At 39.2% G+C, this 27,509-nt stretch overlaps 1 protein-coding gene across 2 annotated transcripts in view; it reads right to left on the reverse strand.

Moving 5' to 3' along the window:
* Window positions 1-4,794: 4,794 nt before the first annotated feature.
* The window catches only part of CDK6 (cyclin dependent kinase 6), a 142,297-nt gene continuing 119,582 nt past the window's right edge, over window positions 4,795-27,509 (reverse strand). For both annotated transcript variants that reach the window (XM_082754391.1, XM_082754390.1), the window contains 3 exons: window positions 25,228-25,278; window positions 21,150-21,285; window positions 4,795-18,584 (listed from right to left, as the gene is read on the reverse strand). In XM_082754391.1, the coding sequence (XP_082610517.1) occupies window positions 18,438-18,584; window positions 21,150-21,285; window positions 25,228-25,278 (334 nt within the window). In that variant the 3' untranslated portion in view covers window positions 4,795-18,437. The remainder of the gene's footprint in view (window positions 18,585-21,149; window positions 21,286-25,227; window positions 25,279-27,509) is intronic.

The following is a 27,509-nucleotide window of genomic DNA, read 5'->3' on the forward strand; positions in this document are numbered from 1 at the left end:
TGTGGAGAGGGGGCTGAGGGGTAAAGCGAGGGGAAAGGGAAAAGTTAGGGTGGGGTTGGGTGTTGGGATGCGGGAGCTACGCCTCCTGCCAGGAATAAACGTCCTAGGAGGGGAAGGGGTGTTGTGTGAGGTGTGGGCTCACGTTGCATCAGGGGAGGTTCAGGTGGGAAATGAGGAGGCGTTTCTGCTCAGAGAGAGCGGTCAGGCATTGGGATGGGTTGCCCAGGGAGGTGGGCAGCCTTCAGTGTGGGAGACAGAGGGATTTGGCCAACGTCTTTCCAGTGGTTTGTGGGGACAGGACAAGGGGCAATGGCTGCAAAATGGAGCACAGGAAATCCGCACCAACATGCTGAAGAACTTCGCGGTGAGGGTGTCAGAGCACTGGGACAGGCTGCCCAGGGAGGTTGTGGAGTCTCCTTCTCTGGAGATATTCAAGGCCTGTTTGGATGCCCACCTGGGCAGCCTGCTCTAGGGAACCTGCTTTGGCAGGGGGGTTGGACCCTCTTGACCTCTCTTGAGGTCCCTTCCAACCCCTACAATTATGTGATTCAGTGGTGGAGTCAGCAGGCCCTGGAGGTGTTCAAGGAAAGGTTTGATGTGGTGCTTAGGGACGTGGTTTAGTGAGTGACATTTGTGGTAGTGGGGTGGTTGGACCAGATGATCTTGGAGGGCTTCTCCAACCTTAATGTTTCTTTGATTCTATGTTACATTGATGAAAGGACAGAGCCTGAACTGGAAAACATCATGTGGAACATATGGAACTAGGTAGATAAGGCTGCAATTTGCAAGGTCCTGCAGTTTTGCCACCTAACCTAGCTCATAAAAGTGGCTTAAAAGAAAGCTGGAGAGGGACTCTATCAGGGAGTGTAGCCATGGAACAAGGAATGATGGCTTGGAACAAATGGAGGGGAGATTTAGATTAGATGTGATGTGAGGAAGAAATTCTTCACTCAGAGCACAAAGTGCACATGAGAATTAGGGCTGAAGATGCATCTTGCTTCTGCTCTTTTTTGTAAATAATAGAATGAAATTACATAAAAAGCAGTATTAAAAATAAACTCAGAGCACAGGATGGGAGGTGGAGGGCAGCCCCTGTGGCTGAGGGGCAGCCTTTCTCTCTGGCAAGCCCAATGGCCTGGGGCAGCCAGCCCCAGAAAAGGGGCTCTCAGCCCCCCCAACCCTCCTCTTTCTTCCACATGAGGGCATCTTCCAGGCCTCCTCACTCAGGCTCCATCCCAAGCATTAGCTTGTAGCCATCGAACACCACGGACATCCTGCAGGCTCACCTGCAAGATGTCTCAGCAATAAAGAACTCTGTTGCCAATTCTCAGAGGTTGTGTCGAGTGCTTCTTTCTCATCCCCCAGCCTTGTGCGAGAGGTGGCATCCCTTCTGCACAGAGCCTTGAGGCACAAGACAGGACCCAGCTTCCTTCTAGCTGCTGCGCTGGGGTGACAGGAGGAGTCCCCAAGGGCCACCACGCACCTTTAACACTTGTGAAAATAGACACTATTTTTGTGAAAATAGTAGTGTGTAAGCGATTATAGGTGGCTAATTTCTTATATTAGGAGTGAGTTTCTATATGTGAATAATTGGTAGCGACAGATATGGAGAAGGCTGAGATACTCAGCAACTTCTTTGCCTCTGTCTGCACTGGTAGATGGGCTCTCCAAGTCTTTCATTTCCCTGAGCCCGTAGATGGAGGCTGGGGGATCAAAGTCCCACCTACTGTAAGTGAAGAGCAGGTTCAAGACCTCCTGATGAATCTAAACAGGTATGAGCCTATGGGACCTGATGACATGAATCCCAGGGTCCTGAGGGAACTGGCTGATGTAGTTGCCAAGCCTCTCTCCATCATAATTGAGAAGTCCTGGCATTTGGGCAATGTCCCTGGTGAGTGGAAAAATGGAAACATCATGCCCCTACTCTTCAACAAATAAAACAAAGAATTGAACAGAGAGCACTACTCTTCAACAATTAAAACAATTAGGAGTCATTTCTTCTCAGAAAGAGCAGTCAGGCATTGGGACGGGTTGCCCAGGGAGGTGGTGGAGTCACTGCCCCTGGGGGTGTTCAAGGAAAGGTTGGACATGCATGGTGCTTAAGGACATGGTTTAGTGGGCAATATTGGTAGTAGGGTGGTGGTTGGACCAGATGATATTGTAGGTCTTTTCCAACCTTTATGATTCTGTATGAGTTTTTTTTTTGTTTGTTTGTTTTGTTTTTTCCCCTCCCCTTGACCTACCTGGTGGTCAGTTACAGGTGTGACCTCTTCTCTGTTTTCTCTTCTGTGGATGCATACACTAACGTGTCATGAAATGGCAGCCTGTCCTGGCACAGAGTTCAATGAAATGGGCTCTGTTTACCAAAACAAAGGAAAAAAAAAAGTGGGGGAAAAGTACTTAACTATCATTTTTTAGCTACCTGCATGTCTAGCAAGCCAAGGATTGTTGTAATACTGAGGTTAGGTTAATGCAAGGGCTAGGAGACTGAGAGTTACTGGCATCATGCTCAGAACTTCAAATGTCCTTTTTTTTTTAAAGGGTACCATTAAGAATTACTGCATGTTTAGTGTTGTAAAAATTAAGAGAAGTAACCACATGTTGGTACTTTAAACATACCAAGCACAAATGAGCCTCGTTTCTGAAACAGTGTTGCGGTTGATCAGATTGGATTGGGTTGATTTATCTGGCAATAACTGGAAAAAATGTTGAGCCCATGGGAACTGGTGACTTGAAGCCATTTACCACAAGTGGGCTCTGAAGAGCTAGAAGAAAGCTGAGGAGCTAAATACACCAGAACTGCAAGGAAAATTTTCTCAGTTGCGAAGAAAATTTACTGTGGAAAGTTGCAGCATTATGCAGCAGGGATGGGAGAGTATCAGCTCCTCAGAGTGCAACTGGTATATCCTAATGTAAGGATTACTTCAGAAGACATCAGGCAGAAGTTCTCAGTGAGCTGTCTGCAATTCCTGGGAAATACATCAAAGACACAAGCAACAAACTCCAGCAAAGTGTGTGCATGAAAGAGGCCTTTGTATACTGAAGGAACAAAACCAAACCAAACCAAAACAAAAACAACCAAACCAAACCAAACAAACAAAACCACAAACAAACAAAGCCACAACCCAAAACAACACAACTGATAGGTGTAAAATGATGATTGATACAGATATGGTAAATCTTGCTGCACATCAGTAGCTGGCAGACAAATATTAGACAAAGACAACACATTTAAGCAATTTAAAATGAACGCTTGCTTCTACGGTGCTAATAAGTGTGTGGTACCTAGTGTCATTAGATAATTGTGAGGCGAAGGGATCAGACCATTTATGTGACTAATGAGAACAATAACGCTTGTGCTGATTTCTCTGTAGTATTTTTCTTAATGGAGTTCTTATAATTTTATTTCTCTTCCATAATTGATTTTTATGAGCCTCCCGTAGCTCACTCTCTCACAGATGAGGGCTAGGAAGAAAATACGTGTAGGAAGAGTTTGTTCCACAGCTGCCCACAGACTGCTGAGGTTTCTCCTGGGCTAGCTGAGTGCTATCAGAGAGATAAGACATTGAACAGTATCCAGATCTCTTGTGTAATCTGCCAAAAATTTCTGTGATTTTTCCCTTTTTTTCAGCATGTGCTAGCTATGGCTGACAGGGGTCATGATGGTGACTTCTCAGACAACAGGCCTCCCTCCCTGTGGCTGACGTTGTGTCTGTCTCGTGGTAGACTACTGCTCCATCCTCTTATGTGCTTCAAGGCTGATTTGGAATGTCACATGATGTAAAGGTGTTTTTATTCAGTGTCGCATTGTATCTGAAGTGTATAGAAGTGTTATGGGCTTTCACGGTTCCTTGTAATTTCTAGGGGCAGTACAAAATTTTGGTCTTAAGTTATAAAATCCTTTGTGGTTTGGGGGTCTGGTTAGCTTTGCAGTCATTTCTGTCTCCAGCTTTCATCCAGGAGTGGAAATCTGTTTGGATGCCTCAGCTAATGGTTTTTAGATTCTGTTGGGTCATTTGAGGCCCTGTTGGTCGAAACTGCTTTTATCCTGCTCTAAAGAGTGCCTAATGGTCTTTGCAATAAACTGAGGCTTTATTTGAACTGTTTTGCCGAGGTGTTTTTTTTGATTGGTTAGGAGTGAAGACAGAAAACATGCATCTGGTTTTAGAGTTTGATGATGTGTTGTTTTTGTGTTTGACTCAAAACACGCACTTTTACCATTTCTATGTACTCAGAAATGTTACTAGTCGTATTTGTAGCCAACCAAGAAAAAAAAACAGGCAGCCAGGGAAGTGTGCTTGGGTTCTCTAAAGATAGAAGATGAAAATAGCAGAACCTTTAGGAAGACATGAATAGCACACGCCTTAGTACAACAGTTGGATTGAGTAACATTCGGGGAAAATAAAGCATTTCATGAATGACTGAGAGCCACCACCACTTAATTAAAGCACAATTTGCCCAGCAAAGTTAATCTATAAAAAGAAGATTTCAGTAAAGACAGACAGTGCTGAACTGAATAGCCTTCATAGCAATTGGAACAATTTAATATTTTATTATTATTTTTTTTTTAAATGGAATTCATCCTAGGGAAGCAAGAAAAGAATTCAGAAATGAGGACAAACAAGATTTTTTATAAAACTAAAGGTGTATGGTGGGATGCTTGAAAGGGTGTGAATGTACTTATGTTTGTGTGTCTGGTTTTGTGTGTATGTTTGTTTATTTTCTGTAATACCCAGGGTGTTGAGAAAAACACTTGTAAAGAGAAAAACTAGAAAACAATGTTGCTATTTTTCTGTATTTAATATACAATACTTACTGCATCTGTATTCATTTTACATTTTTAGATAAAAGAAAAATATAGCTCGAAAAGTGAAGTAAACTTCAGGAAAGCAGTTTTAAATACAAAACAAATTTCTTGCCTTTTTACTTTCCAATAATTTGGGAACAACTAAAAAGAACCTGACACCGTGAACATTTTTATTATATCGATTTTCATACTGAACCCTCAGCACCCAACAATAAATACACAACTTTGCTTCTCTTGCACTGCCAGCAGCAAAACGTTCAGTTCCAAAGGACTGTAATTCTGATATAATACAACATTGATAACCTTCTGTGTGCCTTAATTTAATTTTGCTATATTGACATGAGTAGTTCTGCAGTCCACCATCTTTACAAACTTGTAAAAGCTAAAGAATATGTTATGTGGTAAGGTGCATGCTTGAAAGAGTATGCTCCGATGAACTTCAATGCAGTCGATGTAAAGTAGCCCCAGCTGAGGGTGTTCCTAAAGCAGAAAGCCTCATAGGGTGAAATTTGGGACACAGAGCAGGCATGCAGTTAGATCAAAGGGCTTTGTTTGAAAGCTTGCAAAGAGAGCTCTAGAGTTTCCAAAGTGTTTGCATTATTTCCCAGCCATTCTGTACAGCAGAAACATGGTTTTCCCAATGCGTATATGGTAATCAGCAGCTGTGCAAGAAGAGGAGAGAGGCTGCAAGATTTCATGTACAGCAATGGTGCAATATTTCTATATACCACAGTTTGCATTTTGTAGCCCCTTGATGTAATATGTATGAGCAAAAGGTAAACCAGCATATTTAAGTAACAATTCAAGAAATCACTGTTGCAATTTTATGCATCTCTGTAGGTCATACTGTATTTCACACAGAGGTGATTTTAATGCTGAACAAAAAGAATGTAAAGAACACTGAATAGTAATTATTAAGCACACAGAATAAAAATAATGATGCACCTTTAAAAGAAACAGTAACACACGCACCTTTTCATGTTTGTACCCTGATTAAAAGAACATCTTGAATTTCAAGTATGAAGTGATACAGTGAAATCATGTCCCGTGAATAGGTATCAATGGTAGTCTAGGTAGTACAGTTTGCACTGTTAGGTAACTTTCCACCTTGCAAAAGAAAATCCTACTGCATATGTAGGTAAAGTGACTTGAAAAGCTAAAACGCTAGGTGCCAGCTGGTTTGCTGGTGTAAGCTGATACAACGCTGTAGAAGTCAACAGGACTACGCTGATTTTCACCAGCAAAGTACATGATCTAAGGTGAATTAAGAAAAAAATATTTGAAACTGCTTTGCATGTTTTCCCTTGAATAAGCAAGTCCTAGACATCTCCAGAGCAAATGATATTACAAAAAGCAAAACCAAAAGAGCACAAAAGAAGCCAAACAGCATTAGATACTGTTTTAACTTATTATTATTATTTTTTTTTAATTTTATTTTTTTGTAAAATCATACTGAGAAGTCAAGAAGTAAAGGCACTGAGGCATATTTTGATTTCCTAATGGATGTTGGCCTGATGTAATATCAATTAATAAGGTTACTCTGGATGTGTCTCAGAAACTGTCCTCACTGTTTGTAGTATTCTGTAAACCTGAAAGCACCAGTTTTAATAATGCCTTTTGCGACTGTAACTTATCTTGCAGATTCTGAAACAAGAATCCCATAAGGGTTACAAACAGGCTTAACTTCATACAATTCTTTTAACTTCAGTGGAATTTGTAACATGTAAGTAAGGCACACATGGAGTGTCTGGAGCAGTGAGAAGTGAATCTTATTTCTGGTACATTTCTGTACCAGCACCGTGCTTTTCTCCACATTTCCCAATGCCACTAAGAAGTGCACTTCCGAACTTTTGTATACAAAAGTAATGAGTAGGAATTTTGAGAGACATAATGTTACTAGAGTTAAGATTTTTGACACGCATTATATAGTACTCTTGCTGATTTACTAAGCTTAAATATCTTTACATAGACCTGAGCTGCCTGACGCTGAAATTTGTAGACTTAAAGGGTCAAATACTTGGTTTAATTTAACTGTAGTCAGTGGAGTTACAGTGAGAGCAAATTACACTAAATGATTTAAAATACTTTGACACCCCAATCCTATTTCATGCAATTGTCCATGCACAAAAGAATATCTAAATTTGCTGCCTTTGTGCTTTTGTGTAGCTAACAATCTTTTTTAAAGCCGAGATGGGCAATTTTATTGCTGCACAAAATGTACTTCAGTTACAAGATGCTACTCAAACATAGCCCCTGGTTTAAGTGTCTGGAATTGACAGATACCTGCTGGAACTGCTACAAACAAAATAAAGCCAAAGGCAGCCTATGTAATATTTTCTAATTTTAATTTTTCAGACAACATTCCCCCACTATTTGTAAAATTAGCTCTACAATAGCATTTCAAAGTAATCTGCTTAATCTTTTACATATTTAAACAAACAAAAAATACCCTAGAGCATAAAAAATACTACATCTGAACACATATACTATTCTATTTGCAAAACTCAAGGTACAGTATTAAGCTTATTTAATTTTTTTTTTGACTGATCTAGCTTTCTGCCTCTCTATGAAACTAGCTTCACTTCAACAGCCAAAATGTATACTAAATGCAAATAAACAATTAAGCAGCAAGACTCGACACATTTTTTGGCAACTAACCTTTTCACAGGACTAGTGTGTTTTCATAAGAAATAATATACTGAATTATAATAGCAATAATTTAGGTTAATGTCAAATAACTCACAGATAAATGCGTCCACATTTTCAATAAACACTGACCCCCTTTCTGGGTGTCTTGGTGCTGCTATTAACCATGTGTCCCCACAACTACGACCGATCACTAAACGAAAGCCTTTTTCTGCAAATACTTTTATGAGCAATTCTAGGCACATGAGTAGCCCCTCTCAGCTCTGTGGGGCTCCTCAGGTGAGGCACCATATTCAGGTGTTTGCATACTCAGGCTTTCAGACCAAAGAGTATCAAGCTGGTGAGGAACATACACTCTTACACAGAAAGTAGAAGACAGACATACAGACGAAAGCTCTCTGCGGTGCTTTCAGGAGTTATAATATAAACATTTCCAAAGTTTACAGTTCAACTCCTAAGACATCATTTTGAAGGTATAATTTCTCTTTAACTAGAGCATTCAAAGACATTATACTTTTAAAGCTGTTCAAAATAATGCAGCTAAATATTACATGAAAAATAAAACCCATACAAGATTCAATGGCAGAAGTAGACCACTTAAATGAATTGGAATGAAATGGACCATAAATACATTAATCTGAATGCTTGAAAAGAATTTACAAAGGACTTAAATACTGGAAAGGAAAGAATAAACGGGTGCCTGTGGGCTTGCTTTCAGTGCCAAAAACATATAGCTTTGTGTAGAAAACAGATTCTATCAGAAAAATAAAAGGCGACTTTACATTTTCTCTTTCTTAAGTATTTTAAAATGAGTTTCTTGCTTTAACAGAAGTGGCTGCTTTGCCTGTAAAAGAGTGCATGGCTAAGATTCCTTGAGACTTGTTTAGACCCTTTTCCATGGGAACTGGCTCTCATTTCTTACCAAAAAGCACCGCTGTAAGGTAAACTTCTTTAGCCCACCTTGTCGTGACTATACGTGGGTTGTAGGAGGGAGGTTCAATCTCCAGGAAAAGAGATTTTGAACACTGCAGAGAATGACAGCAAGGTTATTAAGTGGTGCTGAATACGAGGAAGGTGTCACAGATACTGGGTTTTATTTGCTGGAATCTAAACTGAGACAACTGATACATTTAATACCAACCACCAGAGAATGATCCAAATTTTTAGACAGTGCTGACCTACTCTGGTTTTGATCTAGTAATCTAGAGCAATGCTTTTCTATTCAATTTATTATGCATAACAGGAAGGGCAATGGAGGTGGTGGAGGTGAGTCACAACAAAGGAAAACAGCTGGAAAACCACTGGGTTGACAGACATGTAGGACAAAAAAGGAAAGGACAGAGCAACCTCTGCAGTCCCTGCTGCTCACAGTTCTACTTCCATCCATTCGGCCTCTAATCTCATGATATTGCAGCTCTTCTATTATGTTACAATAGGTATCTTCAGTTCAAAACGTGCATAGCAATAAGTACCTCAGATAAGCCCATTGCCACTGAGCTTGTATAAGCCACCTTGTACAGCAATGCATCCACAAACTTCCTGCCAGCATCCAAAGTCTGATGTACTTTCCATTATAGTCCCAACACCCCTCCTTTGTTGCAAGGGACTCCAGGATAAAGTCCCTGCAAAAAAATCCTGATGGATTTTGGGTCTTGCTGGAAAAGGATTGCAAAGCACTTTAACTAGCAGGCTGTAGACCCAGGCTTTACTTTGAACTCTGAAGGGTGGCTGTTGGAGATACACCATCATCCACCTGGAGTAAAGCACTTTGTCCTTTCCCACCATATGCCCAGAGTTCACAGTCATCCTTTAGGAAGGTGAGAGAGGTCTCCTAGGGGAGTTCTTACCGATACCACTGTTTAAAATGCAAAAATGTCCACTGTTATAGAAACAGCAAGCATACTATCCCCTCCAGATCCTGTAAACACTTTTTCTCAGGATAATATATTGGGGTCATTGTCTGACTGTGCCTAGTACTTGTGGCAAGGCTCTGTACTCATATCTGCCACAGCATGAGAAAAGGAATGAACTTGATTGCCTGCATGCGCCCATGCCATCTTGAAAGTTAGGGCCCCTCATAGAGGGAAGGTCTGTCTCCTAGGTGCTCTGACTCTTGCTGGGAGAAGACATTTCCCTGGGAATGATCTCTGTGAAGAAGAAGGGAAAAGGGGTGAGCAGGAGGAGGCTGGCATTGTTAGTCTTGTTTGTATCCTTTAAAAACTTCATGTAACAGAAGAATCACTGGCTGCTCTTGTAAACACACACAGACAGTTGTCCAGCGATCTTCTATACTTACTAAATAATCGTATGAATCCAAAATAGTTTTGGCTGATCGAACACATTATGTTCAATCTAATCTACATCTGCTCATGTCTTTGCTTGAGCCAAAGAGTGTAAAAATAACAAACACTTTGCCATATTCTTCTGTATCAATTCCCAACTCCTAATGAGAAGCAAGGGAAAATGAGAGAAGACATCACTGTCTGCCTGCAAACTGAAGGGCTGCAGAATCACAAGGTAGTAAATTAGCTCACAGCTTTTGAATGGCTGAGCAAGGTCAGCTACAAGTGATAGTTGACCAAGTGTTGCTGCAGTGAGAGGGAGCAGGGTATTGAAGGGCTGTTAAGGACTAGGATCTTCAGGTATACTTTTGGTGTTACAGTAGGATGATCTGGGATAAGGAGTCGATAACCTGCTGGGTGATCTATCACTATATTTATATATATATATCACCAATGCCAGAGAACTACAGTGTAGAATTAAAGGCTTCCTATTCCTAGAACTGCAAAATTTGTCTCTGTGCCAAGCCTAGTTGCTCATATTTAATGCAAGGACCAAAATAAGCTGCTCTGTGCCATCCCTTACCATGTCACCCATACACATGAACTAAACCTACACAGACCTTGTACTCCCTATTTCTGTTCTGCCTATTTCTGGAGGCGGCACAACAATAGTTAACGGTAGCTCTGAGGCTGACACAGCAGCTTGGAAAGCTCCATTCCTGCTGTACAACCGATGAAAAGACACCCTCTTCCCTGGCAGACGGTTCTGCAGCATCACTTACACTGGGTGTCCAACAGGCTCTCAGACTTGCTCCTGCAAGGCAGTGAACCACCTGCACTGATCCAGACAAATCTGCGTGTGGATAATCTCATTAAAACCCAAGTGCTCAAACACATGCCATTTTGGATTGGCAAAGAATTTTCAATTTGCTGCAGGAGTCAGCCTGTAATGCACAATGATTCTTCACACTACTGGGTGCCCTTACTGATACATTCTTCATGTCTGCAATTAGTCTGCTCTTGAGCTGTCTCAACAGCCTTTTTTTTTTTTTTTTTTTAATATATCTACGTAGAAAAATCTCTCACTTATACAAAATCTGATTTAAAAAATACAGCTGTTGCTGTCTTGAAAAACTGCACCGGCACTCATGACTTGAGTTAGCACATCAAGGATCTGGAGCTAAAATCCCGTGCAAGAGCACTGCTTTATCATCTTCACTCCGAAAGTGAATGACAGGAGAAAACAAAAAAACATGGAAAAAAATTCTTCCCCCTACACTTAAACATAACTTTTCCACATGTTCAAATTCACTTTCTCAAATTGTCCTGAACTCTCCTATCTCTACCCATTTTTCCTACCTTTGCAGCACTTTGCAATTTTCCTCTCTCATCTAGATAATCAAAAGAGATCCTAACATTCAAGAACATAAACAAACAAATAGTCCCACAAAAGTTTATAAAAGGAAGAAAGGCCGCTAGAAAACGGTAGCTGCCTCCTACCATTAATGCATGGCAGGAACATACAGCAGAACGTGGCTTCTTTCTGCATCTACAGGAACAGCACACTGCGCAGCTCAGAGTGCTGGGCATAGCCAGCAGCAGTAACAAGAGTTGGGAAGATTAATAACATTAAGTATGATTAGGATAGGGCTGATGATTTAATAACATGTCAAATGTATGAAGCATGGAATAAGAGGAAAGGTTGCATACTACAGTTGGTTAATTATAATCTCTTCAGAAGTAATTGCATGAAGGAAGCTGACAATCAAATATTTGTGAAAATTCATTTTCCATTTAGTGGCAAAGACAGTGCTGCTTGGCTGGGCTTAACATGAGCATGTCAATGGGAGCAAGTATCAGTGTAAACATTAGAAAATTTGCTTGGCATCTGGGTGGGTTTAAGGTGCAGAAAGCTAACTAGTGTGGATGCAACTATAGCATGCTCCAAAATGGACAGTGAGCTTGAGAGCTTTACAGCATATCTGTGTATACATCACCAAAGTAAACATTACCTGCTTTCCCTTCTCCTTTCAAATAGTATAGGTAGCTTTAGTGCAAATGAACATTAAAATGCTTATTAGAGTAAGTTCATACCTGGATTCTTCCTTAAAACCCTATCAACTTTGAGAAGTCAGTGAAAGAGTCTCAGTTTCAATGCATATTTGATACACATTGTTTGTATTTACATTTCTCACTTTATAAATAATCTCCTTTTCCCTTATCCCAGAAATATCTTCCCAATAGTTCCTTGAAATCTTTTTTTTGTTTTATCTTTACTAATGTCAGTTTTTTTAAAGGCAGTATCTTTTGTCTGATCTTCTCTGGAAACAAGCTACTCTACCGTGATCACCAAGTGGCTATCAAAATAGCCATACCAGAATCTCTTGCTTTCTGTAGCCATGCAAGACAAACACACAACATTTACTACACCTTAAAGAATGATATTTAGCTAGTTTCTGCAAGCACTTTGTGAGCCGTTTTTGTGCACACTATTCCTAAGTGTATTTTATGGTTCTTTTGCCAGGTATATACTGCATATCTGTATGCAATACACGTGAAGCTTCAGACTAAAGGGAATAAATTACACTTGCCAAAAGTATAATTGTCAGTTTGTATGTCCACATCTTTCTTCTTTCAATGGCTTAGCTCGTTTAAATCAACGAAAAAGCTTCTTATTGTTTTACAGAAGTTACTGGGATTTCATGGTTACTGAGTTGGTCCAGAAACTGGAATTATATTACAGTCATTATTTAACAAGTCACAAACCACAGAGATATAATTAAATAAATAGCTCACAGATAGAACTCCTATTTGAGTTGCACAGCCTGTTAGATTATTCAAATTGTAGTCATATTTTTGCACACCTCAACTGTATTTGCACACACAAAAAAATGGATATGATAATGAAACCTGGTAGGTATCATTAGGCATATACAATCCCACTTACTTTTCTAGAGATTGTTTCTGAATTTTTTTTCCTCATGGAAAATATCTGTATAACTCTAATACTTAGCAATCAAAAAGAAGTAAAAGTGATAGCTTATGAACAGTCAGTTACTGAAGATTTCAGTATATAACATGCTATTCTCTGTGAATTTAAAAATAAATTTCTTATTTTTTCTCCCACAATTGCAGTTTGGAAAAACATTTTTTTCCTAATATGTTAATGTCAACAGAATCACACATTAAGAGAAGAGTGAAATCCTATTAACATCAAGAAAGCTCTTCATATTTAGAAGTAGTTTTGAGGCAATACAATAAATACATTAGTTTCCGAAGCTTCTGATCAGTTCAAGCTCCAAGCATAAAACAACAGATTACTCTAATAGGCTAGTATCTTCTAATTCACATTGTACATAAAATTCCATCTATTCCTGAAACTATTGCATAAGAAAAATACTAACAAAGTGGTTCTATAAAACAGAGTTCTTAGAAGAAACTTCCTCATTATTCAGCTGTGTATTATACATGGCACATAATTAATGTCGACTTTTAAACCAAACTGTGTGGTTTATGATTCATAAACATATTTAACAACTGATGTGTTTTCAGTTGTGAGTCAGATAAGTGCTCAAGTTTGTTGGCTGAAGGACCAAACCAGCATGTTTTCTCTGTATTTTCCATAATAAAATTGGCCAGGTGGCCAAGAAGGCCAACGGCATCCTGGCTTGTACCAGGAATAGTGTGGCCAGCAGGACCAGGAAGGTGATCGTCCCCCTGTAGTCAGCTCTGGTGAGGCCGCACCTCGAGTGCTGTGTTCAGCTTTGGGCCCCTCACTACAAGAAGGACATCGAGGCCCTGGAGCGTGTCCAGAGAAGGGCTACGAAGCTGGTGAAGGGCCTGGAGCACAAGGCCTGTGAGGAGCAGCTGAGGGAACTGGGTTTGTTTAGTCTGGGGAAGAGGAGGCTCAGGGCAGACCTCATTGCTCTCTACAGGTACCTGAAAGGAAGGTGTGGGGAGCTGGGGGTTGGCATCTTCTCACAGGTAACTAGTGACAGGACGAGAGGGAATGGCCTCAAGTTGCGCCAGGGGAGGTTCAAGTTGGAAATTAGGAGACTTTTCTGCTCAGAAAGAGCAGTCAGGCATTGGAACAGGTGTTCAAAGAAAGGTTGGATGTGGTGCTTAGGGACATGGTTTAATGGGTGATATCAGTGGTAGCGTTGGACCAGATGATCTTGAAGGTCTTTTACAACCTTAATGATTCTATGATTCTAATACCAGAGAGAATTATCCCTTTGGATGATAAAACATGCTTCTCAAAGACAGTGAGTGAACTTGTGAAAAGTAGCATGGCACAGTATTTCTGTCTTATTCTCCAAAATGACCTTCAAGTATGAAAACCATGCAAAAGTTACATTGCTGGGTAACATTCCCCATGCAGGACATGCTCAAATACCATAACTTGCTGTTTTCTTGCATGTGAAAGGCTCTATACATTTAGCACCAAAGTTTTGCAAACATGATATCCTACTTTTTTGGTCTGTTTTAACAGAGAAAAAAGAATGAAAAGTACTCTTAACATTTCCCACAGTAGACTAATGTGCTGAAAAAACAGTGGAGTGCGGGCACAGCCTACACAGAAATACGCACAAAGCCTATTCTTAGAATTTTACTTGTCACACAGAAGACAATACAGGTGTACACAAAACTAAGGTTAAGTGAGGAGGTGCACAAAGAAATTCTTTTAAAATCATCCCTTCTGGGCTGCTGGAATAAAATAAGCAACACTTGGTAGCAGGGGCACAGGGACACTGGCACTGTGTAGCTATTGAAAATTTGTAAGAATCTTGTTGGAAACAGCATCTGTGAGTGCCACTGAAATCTGGTTTCCATATGGGTGCTCAAAGAGAGGAACTGGAGAGCTAGACCGAGTGTGGGGACTGGGTGAAGAGAGAAAAGGGCTGCTCCAGGCATGTTGCTATGGCTCAGCACTTCAATACTTGGCTTTGGTGATGTTTTTCCTTGGCTATTGGGTCTGCTTTTCCTGCAGAATTATGTAGCAGTGACAAAAAAAAAAAAAAAAAAAAAAAAAATAAAAGGTTTGTTGGAGATGGAAATTGTTCCTTCTGTTACTCAGAACATCCTGTTGTCTAGTGGGTAGAGCACAGTGTCTGCTTGTGGGTGTTTTAGGAGCTAAGCAATTAACCCTACTTTTAATATATTTTTTTGCCAGTGTTTTTCAGCTGCTGTTGAACCAGTCCTCTAGAACATATACGTATGGGCATAGTTATTGTGAAGAATTGCACTCAAAAATGTTACTTAAAGGGTGTATGAAAAGTTGTCATCTCAGTCTGGAATATCTGTGAAAAGGAGCAATTTTTTCACATGTATAATTCCTACATCCTACACATACAGCAGTAATGAGTACAGAAACTTCAAGACTACAGCTATACCAGTGAAATAAAAAGAGTAAGGGCATGACTTGAGCACAGCCCCACAGCTGTCTCTGTACTGTCTCATTTTTAGCATGATTCCCAGCATGCTTTCAGCCAGTGCCAGCACTTTGCCCAGCCAGGGGACAGGCCTCCTCAGTTTACTAGTGTAAGTGAAGCCTCATAGCTTGGCAGGGAAAATGGGAATCAGATGAAGCCTAAGGCATGTCAGAGAGGACTACTGGAATTTCTTCCTGAAAAGATTTTGAAAAGGAGGTCATTTGAAAAGTCCTTATGCCTTTGAATCCAGTCCCTTGGTACCACAAGGGAAAAAAAGATCTTTGCCCTAACCCTGTTAAGACAGATTTCCTTTTTTCTTGCTTCCATTCCCATGGAAATGTTGCAGAACCAAAAATTAATGCAACCTCTTCCAGTCTTTCTCCTGAATACTCCCACTTATAACCTGATCCTATATTAGACGACATACAGCACCACGTTGCAGAGGCTCTACTTCTGATTCCATAGGCCAGCTCCTGCTTTTCTCTGCTGCTCTCTTGAGCTCTACTTCCAATACCATGCATTAGTAAATTCTGCTCCAGTAGTTTACTTTCTTGCAATTTCCATATTTTCGTTAGTTCTTGGGCCCACACCAAGCAACCTTTGGCTTAAAGTGTTAACTTCCCTCTTTTTGTTTCACCCTAATAATTTGCTTACAATCAGAAATCAAACACACACACAGATACACACACATTTTCACTCTATGTTAGCTCTTGGAGAGCTCTGGGAGAGTTCCCTGACAGCTGCTGGAAAGCCACACCAGCTGAATGCCCTGATACAACATGTACGATAGCTTGGTGGCAGGTAAAATCCAGAATATTTTAAAAAGTGCTAAACCATGTAGAAAACTTTTCTATTTGCTGCTCTGGCAAGATTTTCCTAAAAGTTGGGTCTGATTGTTCTAATTAGTGTTTAAAAACTGTTAAAAAAAATAATTCTGGCCTATCTTTTCCCATGAATGTCAAAAACCTATTCACACTCAGGTCCATCGAACCATGGAGGAATAGGGCTGGTTCAACACCAGAGCAGTAGATTTGCCATTCTTTTCGGGTGTAGGAGAGGAGAGAATGACAGAAATGAGGCCAAGATTAGAGGAGTTAGCTGCTGTGACCGCTCCCTGGCCTTCAGCTTGCCACTTGCAGAGCTTCCAAAATTCTTGTGCTATGCATCTGTATTATCTCTGTGTGTGAATGCCTCGTACACACTCTTGCCAGGCCTATTTGCAACTTTCCTGTTCATGCTGGTAGGTTTCGAGTACGTATCATTCTGGGCATGAAGAAAAACACAGGCCAATGCATGCATGCATGCAAGTGGTCCTTTTAAAACCTGTCCTATTTGAAGTAGGCATAATTTAACCATAAGTCACATGGTTAAGCATCTAACAGTAAAGAAAAGCTTTATCCAAGAGACTGGTAAAATCTACTCACTCTCTTAGCAATGGACTGTGTCCCAGACAGTGCAGATACCTGAAACAGAGTTAACAGTGAAGTCCACCACAACAGCCAGTATGCCACAGGTCTGAGAAACCTGCCAGGGAGACAGCTACAGGTTCCCTTGCCAGATCCAGAAAAAATACATTGCTCAACTCAGTGCTCAGGACCTGCTTCTGCCAAGCATGCTGTGAGGAAGGGTATGATGCTGGCTCAGTAGCTAGACAAGATGAAGTAGAGATGAAGAAGAGAGTAGCCTAAGGGACTATCATAGGAGTAAGCAAAGTTAGCTGCCTCATTTATCATCAGTTATATTGCAATAGTGTGTATTTATATATTCATGGTAAGGGCTAACTCGGACCAATTTTCTCCCCAGGTCATATCCAGGTAAATGCACTGAAATCATGCTAGGGAACAGCTTTTATGGATTCAAAATACTTCTTTTTTTTCCCATTACAGTATTAAAAAAATAAAAGTTTCTTTTAAAAATACTGAAAATATATTTTAGTTAAGGTAAAAGTACTAAATATAAAAAATTAATGTAATATTTAATATAACTGTGCTATAAAGACACGTGAATTGCTCAGTTATTTTGACATTCAATAATGGCACATTAGCCCTAGTGGAGAAGCATGTGCCAGTATACCCACATGGTGGTTTAGGAGAGAAGCTCATGCATTTCTGCATAGAAAACAAGTCTTCTTAATAAATGACATCTGAGAGATTTTGTGACAGTAACGTTCATGCACTTGTGATGCATGGGGGGTGTTGCAGGTAAGGCAGCGCAGTACACAGCATGCAATTCAGCACAAATAAACACCTGTACTTCTTTACAGGTATAGGATTCCCTGCTTCTAATCTGGAAATATTTTGTCTGTGTTCCTTTTCAGCTGATAATGAGAACAAGTTCAAGGCACAAACCTGTATTCATTTTCATTGGCTCTGCTCATGTCTTTGAGCTGCATACCAGAAAATTCAGAACAAGATAGAGAAAATGTGCTTGCAGCTGTTTCCAGGGAGAAATGATGGGTTAGATGATGGGCTAGAATGTGCATGTATTCCAACACAAACTGACTATGTGGAAACTGAATGGATCTTTAAGAACAGGATCCTATAAGTTTCTTTAAAATACTTGCTTTTGAAACATGCACACAAACTTAACTGGATAATAACTTGTTTGTGTATGAGGAAAAACTAAAAGTTGAGACATTTATTATGAACACCATCATCACTATTATTTTTATAGAGCAATTAAATGATAAAATAATCCATCCAAGTTTTCAACTGGGGAAGCACCTGCATATAGTCTACAATGCACAGTAGCTGGATGTATTAATGTATGTATCAGTTAACTGCAGGTTGCAGAGATCTGATATTTCAATGCCATTCTTTAAATATCACTTTAAGAGATCACATAATAATAATAATAAAAGTACCAAATCATGCTTCAGCAGCTAGAGAGAGAGATTGCATCATGTTTTGGCAGTGACTTGATCATCCTACTCCACACTGGCAGCATTCAATATTAAAATGATAAAATGGCAGCAAAACTGGTCAGCAGCTTCTCTTCGTCTGGAGTTTTCCCAGGTAGATAAACAAAACAAAAACAAAACAAACATAAAGCTGCAATGGGAGCAGGTCGAAACCCTGTTCCTTGCATCGCTCTGATGAAAGTAAACTAGATTGGTTTCCTTGGATAAGCACATCACAATCCCAAAATAAAAGATAGGTGTTTAAAACCTCCATATAATGATCTTCACTAGAACAGCTATGTGGTTTATAGGGGTCAGTGGCCTTGTCAGCTACATGTCTTGTTCATTTATAGGTTCATCTTCAGTCAGCATTATGATGCATTCACCTCACTGGAGTTTTGGCTGGATGACATGTGAGAGTCCAGATTCTCCTTGCATTTCTCCAGATCATGGAAGTATGGGTGAGACAGGGCAACATAGGCAGATATTCTCTTGGCTGGATTGAACGCTAAGCATTTCTGTAAGTATGAAAAGAAGTTGGTTTTAACTACAATGTAGAGTTATAATTGCTAACATTGCAAGTCACTGTCAATTATTTATGCATGTCACTGTCAATTTACGATCAGTATGAGGCACAACAGGGTCACAGGTCACAGCAGTTGCTGCATGTTATGCATATTAAAACAAGCAGTCGGGTTACAGTATAGCATCCTCAAAGCTAATAGAAAATATCAAGTTTGAAAATTAAGATATTCATAGTCTAGGCAAACCCAGCATTCAGGTTTTCTTGAATTCAGATGCACAGGACATCTGTCTCACAGACTACAGGGAGCAACTATTCATGAATAGCTTCTGAATCCCCCCAGTATTCAATATACTCATCTTCTGTGGGTATAACCCAGACTGTGTTATAAGGTTTATGTTAATTCCTAAGCTCAATGTTTCTATAGGTGTTGAGTCTTTGACTTCGTACCCTTTGTATGTTAATGTTTTGTGTTTGCTTTCCTACATCTTTTGGAAAAACAAAACAAAACAACCCCCCCAAAACAAAAACAAAAACAAAAAACAACCAAAAACAAAAACCAGAACATTTCCATTATGCTGAAATAAAAGAAGAATCTGAAGGAACATTCAAAATTCATCAACGCCAGTCTGTAAGTGTGCTGAAAGCTCTGCTCCTCATGCTGGTCAGTACTATTGTCTCCTTATATTTTTCACTGACTTAATGTTACAGTATTGTTGTTTTGTAATTTAGTTATCTGAGCTTTAACTGTTTGTTTATTCTGTGTCTGTATAGGATCTGGCATACTGCAGTCTTGGACTCCTGCAGTGACTTTTAATAACTAAATATCCACATGACTTATCACTGAGGCGAAACCTTTAGATCACAACTTTCTGCCACAATAATGACAGCAGCAGGGCTGGTCAGTGTGTCAAACACTCCCAGACAGATATATACTTTGAGATGGAAGTAGGGGATTCCACTTTTTGTAGGTAACAGGAGCAATGACAACCTTAAACTGCATTTCATTCAGCCATTTCAGAGCTGTGCTAAAGTGATCACAGATCTTGGGTCTATTCCTCTTAAATTAAATGTTTTCTGCCTTGTTCCAACCCCTGCTTGCTTGTTCCAGATACATTTTTGTTCCCTGCTTTTCATTCTAATTCCACTGTTTATGTTCAGGTGATGGTAGAATTCCATTCTGAGGTCCCCTCATAAAGCTTTCATATCATCCCACTGGAAATTCTCCCTTTTCTTCCTAGCTCTACTTTGCTTGCTGTTTTTCAAGATCTGTATCCCTGCCTTTGTCCAGCCAGCTCAGAAATCTCCCCATAGTCTTATGTTTTATACCTTGTTCTTCTTCTTTCCTTGATTCACCTCCAAAGAGTTTTCCTCCTAGTAACCTTGTCTAACAGATCCAGCTCACACTTTCTGTTCTTGTAACAGAATTTATATAATTTAATTCTTGAAATATAACTCAGTGACTTCCTGTTCCCTTTCATTTGTGGATTCCACTTCTCATCTTTTTGTCTAACAGTAACAACTTCCCACCTCACCATCTAGGCACAGGTATTTTTCTCTTCTTCCCTCCCATCAATGTCTCACACTCACTGAGCTCATTGACATGCTCAGTCCTTGTTGTTCTCAAAATCTTGTTATTTTCCCATGTCTAGCTTCCATTCCCAAGCTGCTTGCAAGCACAAAAGATGCATTTCTCCCATCATTTCAAGTGTCCAGATGCAGTCCACTTTATCACAGCTGCAGTTATAAGGACAGTGGAGAATGACCTGCTGTTATATAGAGATAATTTGGCTGGAGCTAGGAACGCCTTGAAGGGATGCAGCAAATCTTTCAAGATTTGCACTGACCCCACTCTACTGAGCTCAAGTGAACCAAGTTCTTTCAAAGGCTTCCAGAGAACAAATATAGCTAGATTTCAACAAGCACAGCAAAAGGCGAACTCTGAGGCAAGACCATTCTCAATATTCAATTCCAAGACTGAACTTGAGGGTCAAGGTTTCTAAAATATCTACAGAAATGTTGAAAATAATCTAATTAAATTCAATCTTACCAGCTTTACCAGCACAATTTGCTTGCTTCTTTTCAATCCTGCCATGTTTAAGAGGCAATGATTAATTGGTGAATTCCAAATTGGAAGTTTCCAGCATTCAGTAGAAGGCATGCAGATGTAATCTGCTTCTACAGCCTATTTTCTGCTTTGCACTCGGCCCACTATGCTATGAAAAATGGTAGATCAGTTTCTGTACTCAGCTCAGGCTTATACCACAAGAGTGGCTGAATCAGTGACACAACAGCAGTCAGCAAGGAGGATCAAAGCATGTGGTATAAAGACATGCAGAACATGTACTTGCCTGACAGTTTCCTAGCCTCCAACTATTCTCAGTTTTGACACCTCATGAGTCAAAGGTGGTGTCTTTGTACTGATGTTTCATAGATTTACATGAATTTGCCTACTTGCTTTTGAGTTTTTCTTTAATAAGCTCATTAAATGGAAATATAAATGTTTCTTGGCATGTGGCTATCAATCATGTGGTTTGGAGAACAACAAACGGAAACTCACGAGAAGCAAGTCTTTGCCCAGTTCATCAATATCTGGTACAAATTTTTCAATAGGTTGTGCAGGTCTGGAAGCGAAAGCATTTCTTGGAAGGGCAACATCATTAGGCCAGTCCTCTTCTTCTGGGAGTCCAATTACACTGTGAAAGGCAAAACATAACGTCAGGTCTGGACATTTACACAGTCTTCCCTTTGTATTGAATATACCGAGTAGCAGTTTACTTTATGAGTAAGTCTTTTGGTTTAAATGAGATTAGTTGTACAGTAAGGCACTGATCACTGTGAATAGAGGGTGATGAGTGTAGGCCTTCAATGTAGAAATCATTCTGTGGCCAGCACAGTTTTCTGGCCTAGGTCTCAATTTTATGAGTCTTTTTGTTGAAAAAAGACTGAGTGCTTTGGAAGAAATTTGCTCAGCTCTTGACTGGATGGTGCAACATATGTCACTCCAGGATGATTAAATGCAGTAAGTTTCAAAGGGGAATTGCATGCAAGGACCTTTATTCACAAGAATAGGGACTGAGAGAAGAGTATGGGTCAAGATGAGGGTAAGGCAATAAAAGGGATGTTTCATAATGCTTCAAAGCTATGTGCAGGAATTGTTGCCTAAAGTTAAACAATTTATTTGCTTCACAATACAGGTTTTAAAGTCTCAGTTCAGAAGTGGCACAGGACTCTAGTTCTTTATATCTTTACTTTCCATTGTATTTTAGTTGATTTTTACCCTTTAATAAAATATTTGAATTTATTTTTATCATTTCTGTCTTTATTACTTTAAACTACAGAAGGTATTTAAACTCATTAAATAAGTATGCTAAGATTGCAAAACCCAAATAAATGAAATAGTAGGTAAACCTCTAATGTTGGATCATGTCACATACATTTCATGTTTTAGTTTGATTTTAATGTTTGTAGTGGTGAAATGCCAATTTCTGATGGAAATTATAGAAAAGACCACACAGTACTTGTCAGATTTTATGGAAAATCAATCTTTACAGCCTGTAAAGTTGAGATTTTTAATTGAAATGCTGACAGGGTAAGAGGAGAAGGAACCATAAATACTTGGGTCTGCACTAAGCCCAATGCCACTAGGGAGCAGCATTGACCTTTCTTCTTACTGAGGCTGGTAAGACTGGGTGAAGCCTAGGGTCAAAAACTTTGATGTAAGTCGTAGGTTACCTCACTGAATTTGGTAGAATTACACCTCTGTCTACATAGGTTTTAGATTGTAATTTGGCTCAGCTAAAAAAAAAAAAACAAACAACACTGCATGACTAGAAGGGCAAAGCAATTAAAATCTCAGGACAATTTCACTTTACTACATCAGAAAACATCACAACTCTTGGGAAAAGATGAGTTAAAACTGTATGAAAAATTAAATTATTATTATTTTTTATAACCACAGGTATGTCAGGAGTATGGGGCAATGCTCTTTGCCACAGTGGTTAAAGCTATGTGATTAGCTGTTCAAGGATCTGAACGTGTATTAAATGTAACACAAATAGCACCATAAGAGGATGGGGGAGTTAAATATTTTAAATAACCATGACATTTAGCCTGCCATTCAAAAGTGTTTGGTTAGTCCCATTTTTTTTAATGTTTGCATGAGAGAGCATGAAGAGGGCAGAATAAGCACAGGCAAAACTAACAAAAAGAAACGAGGAGGCAGCCTGTCAGGCAGGTAGGGTGGAGAAGACCAAGAGTGGAAAGGAAAGATATTTTTAGTTACACACTCACGTAGTATTCAAAACTCTTAATAATGAATGTCTGAGTAGATGCCCTCACTCTGGTCTGGTAGCACTACCATTTCAGTGACTAAGTTTGGGAGTATCTTGGATGAGTTTCACCTCCTGCCAAAGGTTCAGGCCTGGTCTTGAGAAATGCTGAGTACTTTCCACTCCCATTGATCACAATGAGAGACAAGTCTGCTCACACCATTGCGGCATTTACCCTGAAATCTGTGAGGACATCCCACACGCTGACGGTGTCCTGGAAAAGCAGGAAATTGTTTTGGGCCACCTCCTAGGGATTTACCCTCAAACGCAGTGGAATTTTACCTGACGCAGATCAGAACGCACATGTAAAACAAAGGTAGACCACAGCCCGATTATCTGAAAGAATACATCAGTCCAGCATGCATGAAAATCCTGAAACTACTTTCTGTCCAAATTAGTCTGGAGAATGACTCACTACTGTAGAAAGAAACAATCCTCCTACAAGAAGAACTATGCCTAACTGTAGGGGGTTCTCCAGCTGTGAAAACACAAAATAAACACTATTTAGCATACCCCCCCTCACCCCCAAACCCAAGCAAGAGACTTTTGAACTATTTAAGGAGAACTGCACAAAAAGAAACAAAAGCAAACTTTCTCTTTAAGTAAACGTGTAATAAGGAATTTATTCTAAAATTAGCACGGCATTTTCTTTTCTTGATGAATTCTTTTCTGCACAGGTAATCTCACCCCCTAGGGATGAAAAGATCCCATCGGAGGTTGCTGCTATCGACCCCATTTAATCCTATCCCAATTAATTTGGATTTTTCTCCTTAAATGTAATAAACAAATAAAAATCCTTTAAATAAACCACAGCTATGTCTTTATTATTATTGTTATTATTATTAAAAATATGTTGCATGTATCCAAACTGTCTTTGTTTAATAAAGCAGAACTTTGTAAGACTAAAAGAGTAGCTTTGGCAGAAGAAGAAAAAGTAAACTTTAAGGACTGATTTTTCTGGATTGTGCAGGAAGAGCTATTCAGCGCATGACAAATTAACCACGCAAGTGAGTCACATACACTGGTATGGTATGCAGGAAAAGGAAGTCAACTGTGTGAAATCAAGACCTGCAATTTAGGAACCTCATATTAAATAATGAAAATCCTTAGAAACAAATCTGTTATGATTTGTGAACTGGAAACATGGCTAAACAAAGAAATTCATTATTTATTCCAATTAAGCTCTTTTCCCTAGAAATTTTACTATCTTGTCTCTGAAATATGTTTGAAAGAGTAATGTTTCAACCTTCTCTCTCTCTCTCTCTCTCTCTCTCCCCCCCTGTTTCTGCTTTCATGCAGATCCCTAGATTCCTGCAGCCCCCCCATATAAAAGGGAAGACAGAGAGGTAGGTAAATGAGCACTCATTTTGTAGCATGGGACCAGCTGTAGATGGGTCTGATTTCCTAATGACGTGCCGTGTACATTGGATCTTAAATTTACACAGTTCTTATAAATTCAGAGCCATTCCTTGCTCTGAAGAGCTTTCATGAGAAAAAGAAAGAAATATTCCTACTTAATTATCGTATTGGTAATATCAGTCATTTTATTTTATTTTATTTTTTAATAAGAACATGATTTTGAAGAGAGTTAATCTCTCTTAAGCATCAGAGATTTCATAGCCTCTCCACCTCCTCAACATATCCTATATATCCGAAGAAGAAAAACACAAACTCCTAGAATTTTAAAATGGTTTTAAAATAAAGCCAATTAGTTAATTCCAACCAAACATGTTGTATGCTGATATTTCTTCTGCTCTCACAGTTATCTGGACTGTTACACATTTTAACAGGCTGTGCAATATTTTTAATAGCTACCTTCTTATTTCTTATGCACAGAAGGCTTTTCCATGAAGAAACTGTTGGTAAACATCTTCAGCATTTCAGTTTAATTATAGTCATAAAGGGTTCTAATGTTATTTTCTGAAATCTACAAAGAAATTACTGAAAAATTAAAATTCTGCATTTTTTTTTTTTGCAAGTGAAGAGAATCTCCTGAATCTAACTTTGGGAAAATCCATGAATAGTATACACACAATATGTTTAAGAGATTTAAAAAGCCCAAAACAGAAGTTTCTCATAACTTCCCGATGATGGCTGTTAGTTCTGCAGAACTATATTCCATGTTGCTTCCTCCTCCCACTCTAACACAGAATGCACGGAAATATCAGGTTGCATAGAGTAGCAATAGGAAATATGTTCTAGGAATACTTTGTTCTAGACACATTATTGCATTAAAAACATGTCAAAAACCTCACAATGTTTCAATATTAAGCAGATACTGACATAATGCAACTAGATATTACTTACTCAAAGATTTTTCCTAGCTGATCAACATCTGAATTTCCACGGAAGAGTGGTCTGAAAAAAAAAAAAAATTTTAGGATATGACTTGCTTTAATTAATATAAATATATATTTGCCATTGACAGCTGCCAATGTAGGGTGAAAACATGTTATTTTTCTGAGACCTCACTTCTTTTGCCTTCATGCTTTATCCAGTCTGTAAGTGTACCTTTCACGGTCCTATTAAAATTGATAAAAAAAACAGGGCAGATGAAACATATTTTTGAATATGCTACTTTTGAGAATTTGTGTCCTTTAATGTGAAAGAAATAAGTTTCTCTCAGCTAATACTATCCTTTGAATTGTATCATTAACAAAATATTTTTGATTATAAAAAACATACTTAAACAGCTGTTTCAAGAGACAAAAACAGAGTGAATGTCATGCAATTCATTAAAATATAATAAAGATGTATTATTATGGTATAAATTCAAAATTAAATTCATTGTATATCAGAAACATACTCCTAAGTTTAAAGGGTCAAATAAATGACAATGCAATTATGAAGGTCTGTAAAGAATGGAGTGTGAAACAATACAGAATTTACCTTGAAGGAGAGGAATACTTCTGCTGCATAAATAAAGATATATTCAGGAAAGACACAAATTAATAGGTGGAATCTCCAAAAGTGTTCAGAAAACACAGTGACTAAAAATGCTTTCAGAGAGCGGTACACGTCTTCTTCTCAAAGTGCAACTTAAAATATCTTTACAAAATACAATCACCCCATAGTGCCTAAAATATGAAATTCAGATTTGCATGGCTACATGGCTATACTGCTTTCTTTGCCTGGAGTACAGTAAGGTGTGATGAACAGTGCAATTTTATGTCTAACCTCCCAAGAGATTCCAGCAGATTACTGGTGGCTGATTAAGGATCCAGTCAAGACTAAGGACACCTGTGAAGCACAGGCCCCTGATGCTGTGTACCATTTTCATTCAACAAGATGTGGTTGGTCATACACGGTAGATTACTCCAAGAAATGCAATCCAGACATGCTGCAAACTGAAATATTAACTTGGGTCAACTAGTAGTCAGGCTACACGTCTCTTCTGGAGTACAGCGCAAGCTGTAGATTATGGTTACGGTTTCCCAAACTAGTCAATGGAGGCAGGAGGACTTGACAGACCATGCACATGCCCATGTTTTCACTCTCAGGCTTTGATTCTGAAGAAAGGTTAATTCTCCTGCCTCTCTCTGCATACTCCTTTTCTTCTTTCTGATAAAGGTCCTTAAAGGTTGCGATAACCAGAGATCTTACCCTTTACAAGAGAAGACCTCTCCCATCTACACTGGGACAACAAGAAGTACTCAGATATGGTCCATCGTCTCTCATTGCCTGCATGCAGGAGCAGCTGTATGATTTGGTCTCCTGTTGCCAACCATGCATTAATTATGAGAAATGGTTGTCATACATCTTGCAACTCTCACATGGACAGTAGAGCTCCATGTCACTGCTCATCTGTGGCTCAACACCAAATATACCAAGCAGACCCAGTGAACAGTGACAGTTCTTAGACATAATAATGCCTGCAGAAATCTGTGCCACCAAGAAAAAGAGCAAAGCAATAACTGGAATACATGCTGATGAACTAAACATGCATTTTGCCTTCATACCTGCCATCCAGGTCACGTCCTATCAACTTACACTGCAAGCTGCTTTGGGCAGGGACACTGCGAGGACAATTTCATCAAGACCAATTTGAAACCATATGACACCAGTTTAAACTGATGGGCTAAAATGTGGTAGCCTGTTCAAGGGCTTTATTTATTATGACTCTGAATAAATGATAAATAATGGCTGGCACTGCTTTTCAGATATTCACGATATTTACTAACAGCAGCCTCTTTGACAAGACTGTTTCAGCTCATACTTAGAGGCTTCTGTACTTTATAAGCTTCAAGGTACTTGGCAATACTGATTTCTACAAAAAAAAAAAAAAAAAAAAAAAAGGAAAAAGAAACTTTTCAGATATAAGCTTCTACTTCTACTGTCAGTTTTGAGCCTGATTTTCAGGATGGTCAGTAGCTATAATCCAGGTATTGTTTGTGGCAGCAGATACTATCTTTATCTTCCAAAGTCAGACAATATGACAACCTTAAAAGTTTTTTGAATGACTTCTTAAAATTATGAATATACATTCTTCTTTACTCTGAGAAATTCATTTCAGCTGTAGCATTAGAATATTGAGGCCCTTTAAGCTAACAAAAATACACAATCAAATAATCCTATCCATGCAAAAGGAA

The sequence above is a fragment of the Aythya marila genome (genome assembly GCF_965140915.1).
Source record: "Aythya marila genome assembly, chromosome: 2".
Taxonomy (NCBI): Eukaryota; Metazoa; Chordata; class Aves; order Anseriformes; family Anatidae; genus Aythya; species Aythya marila.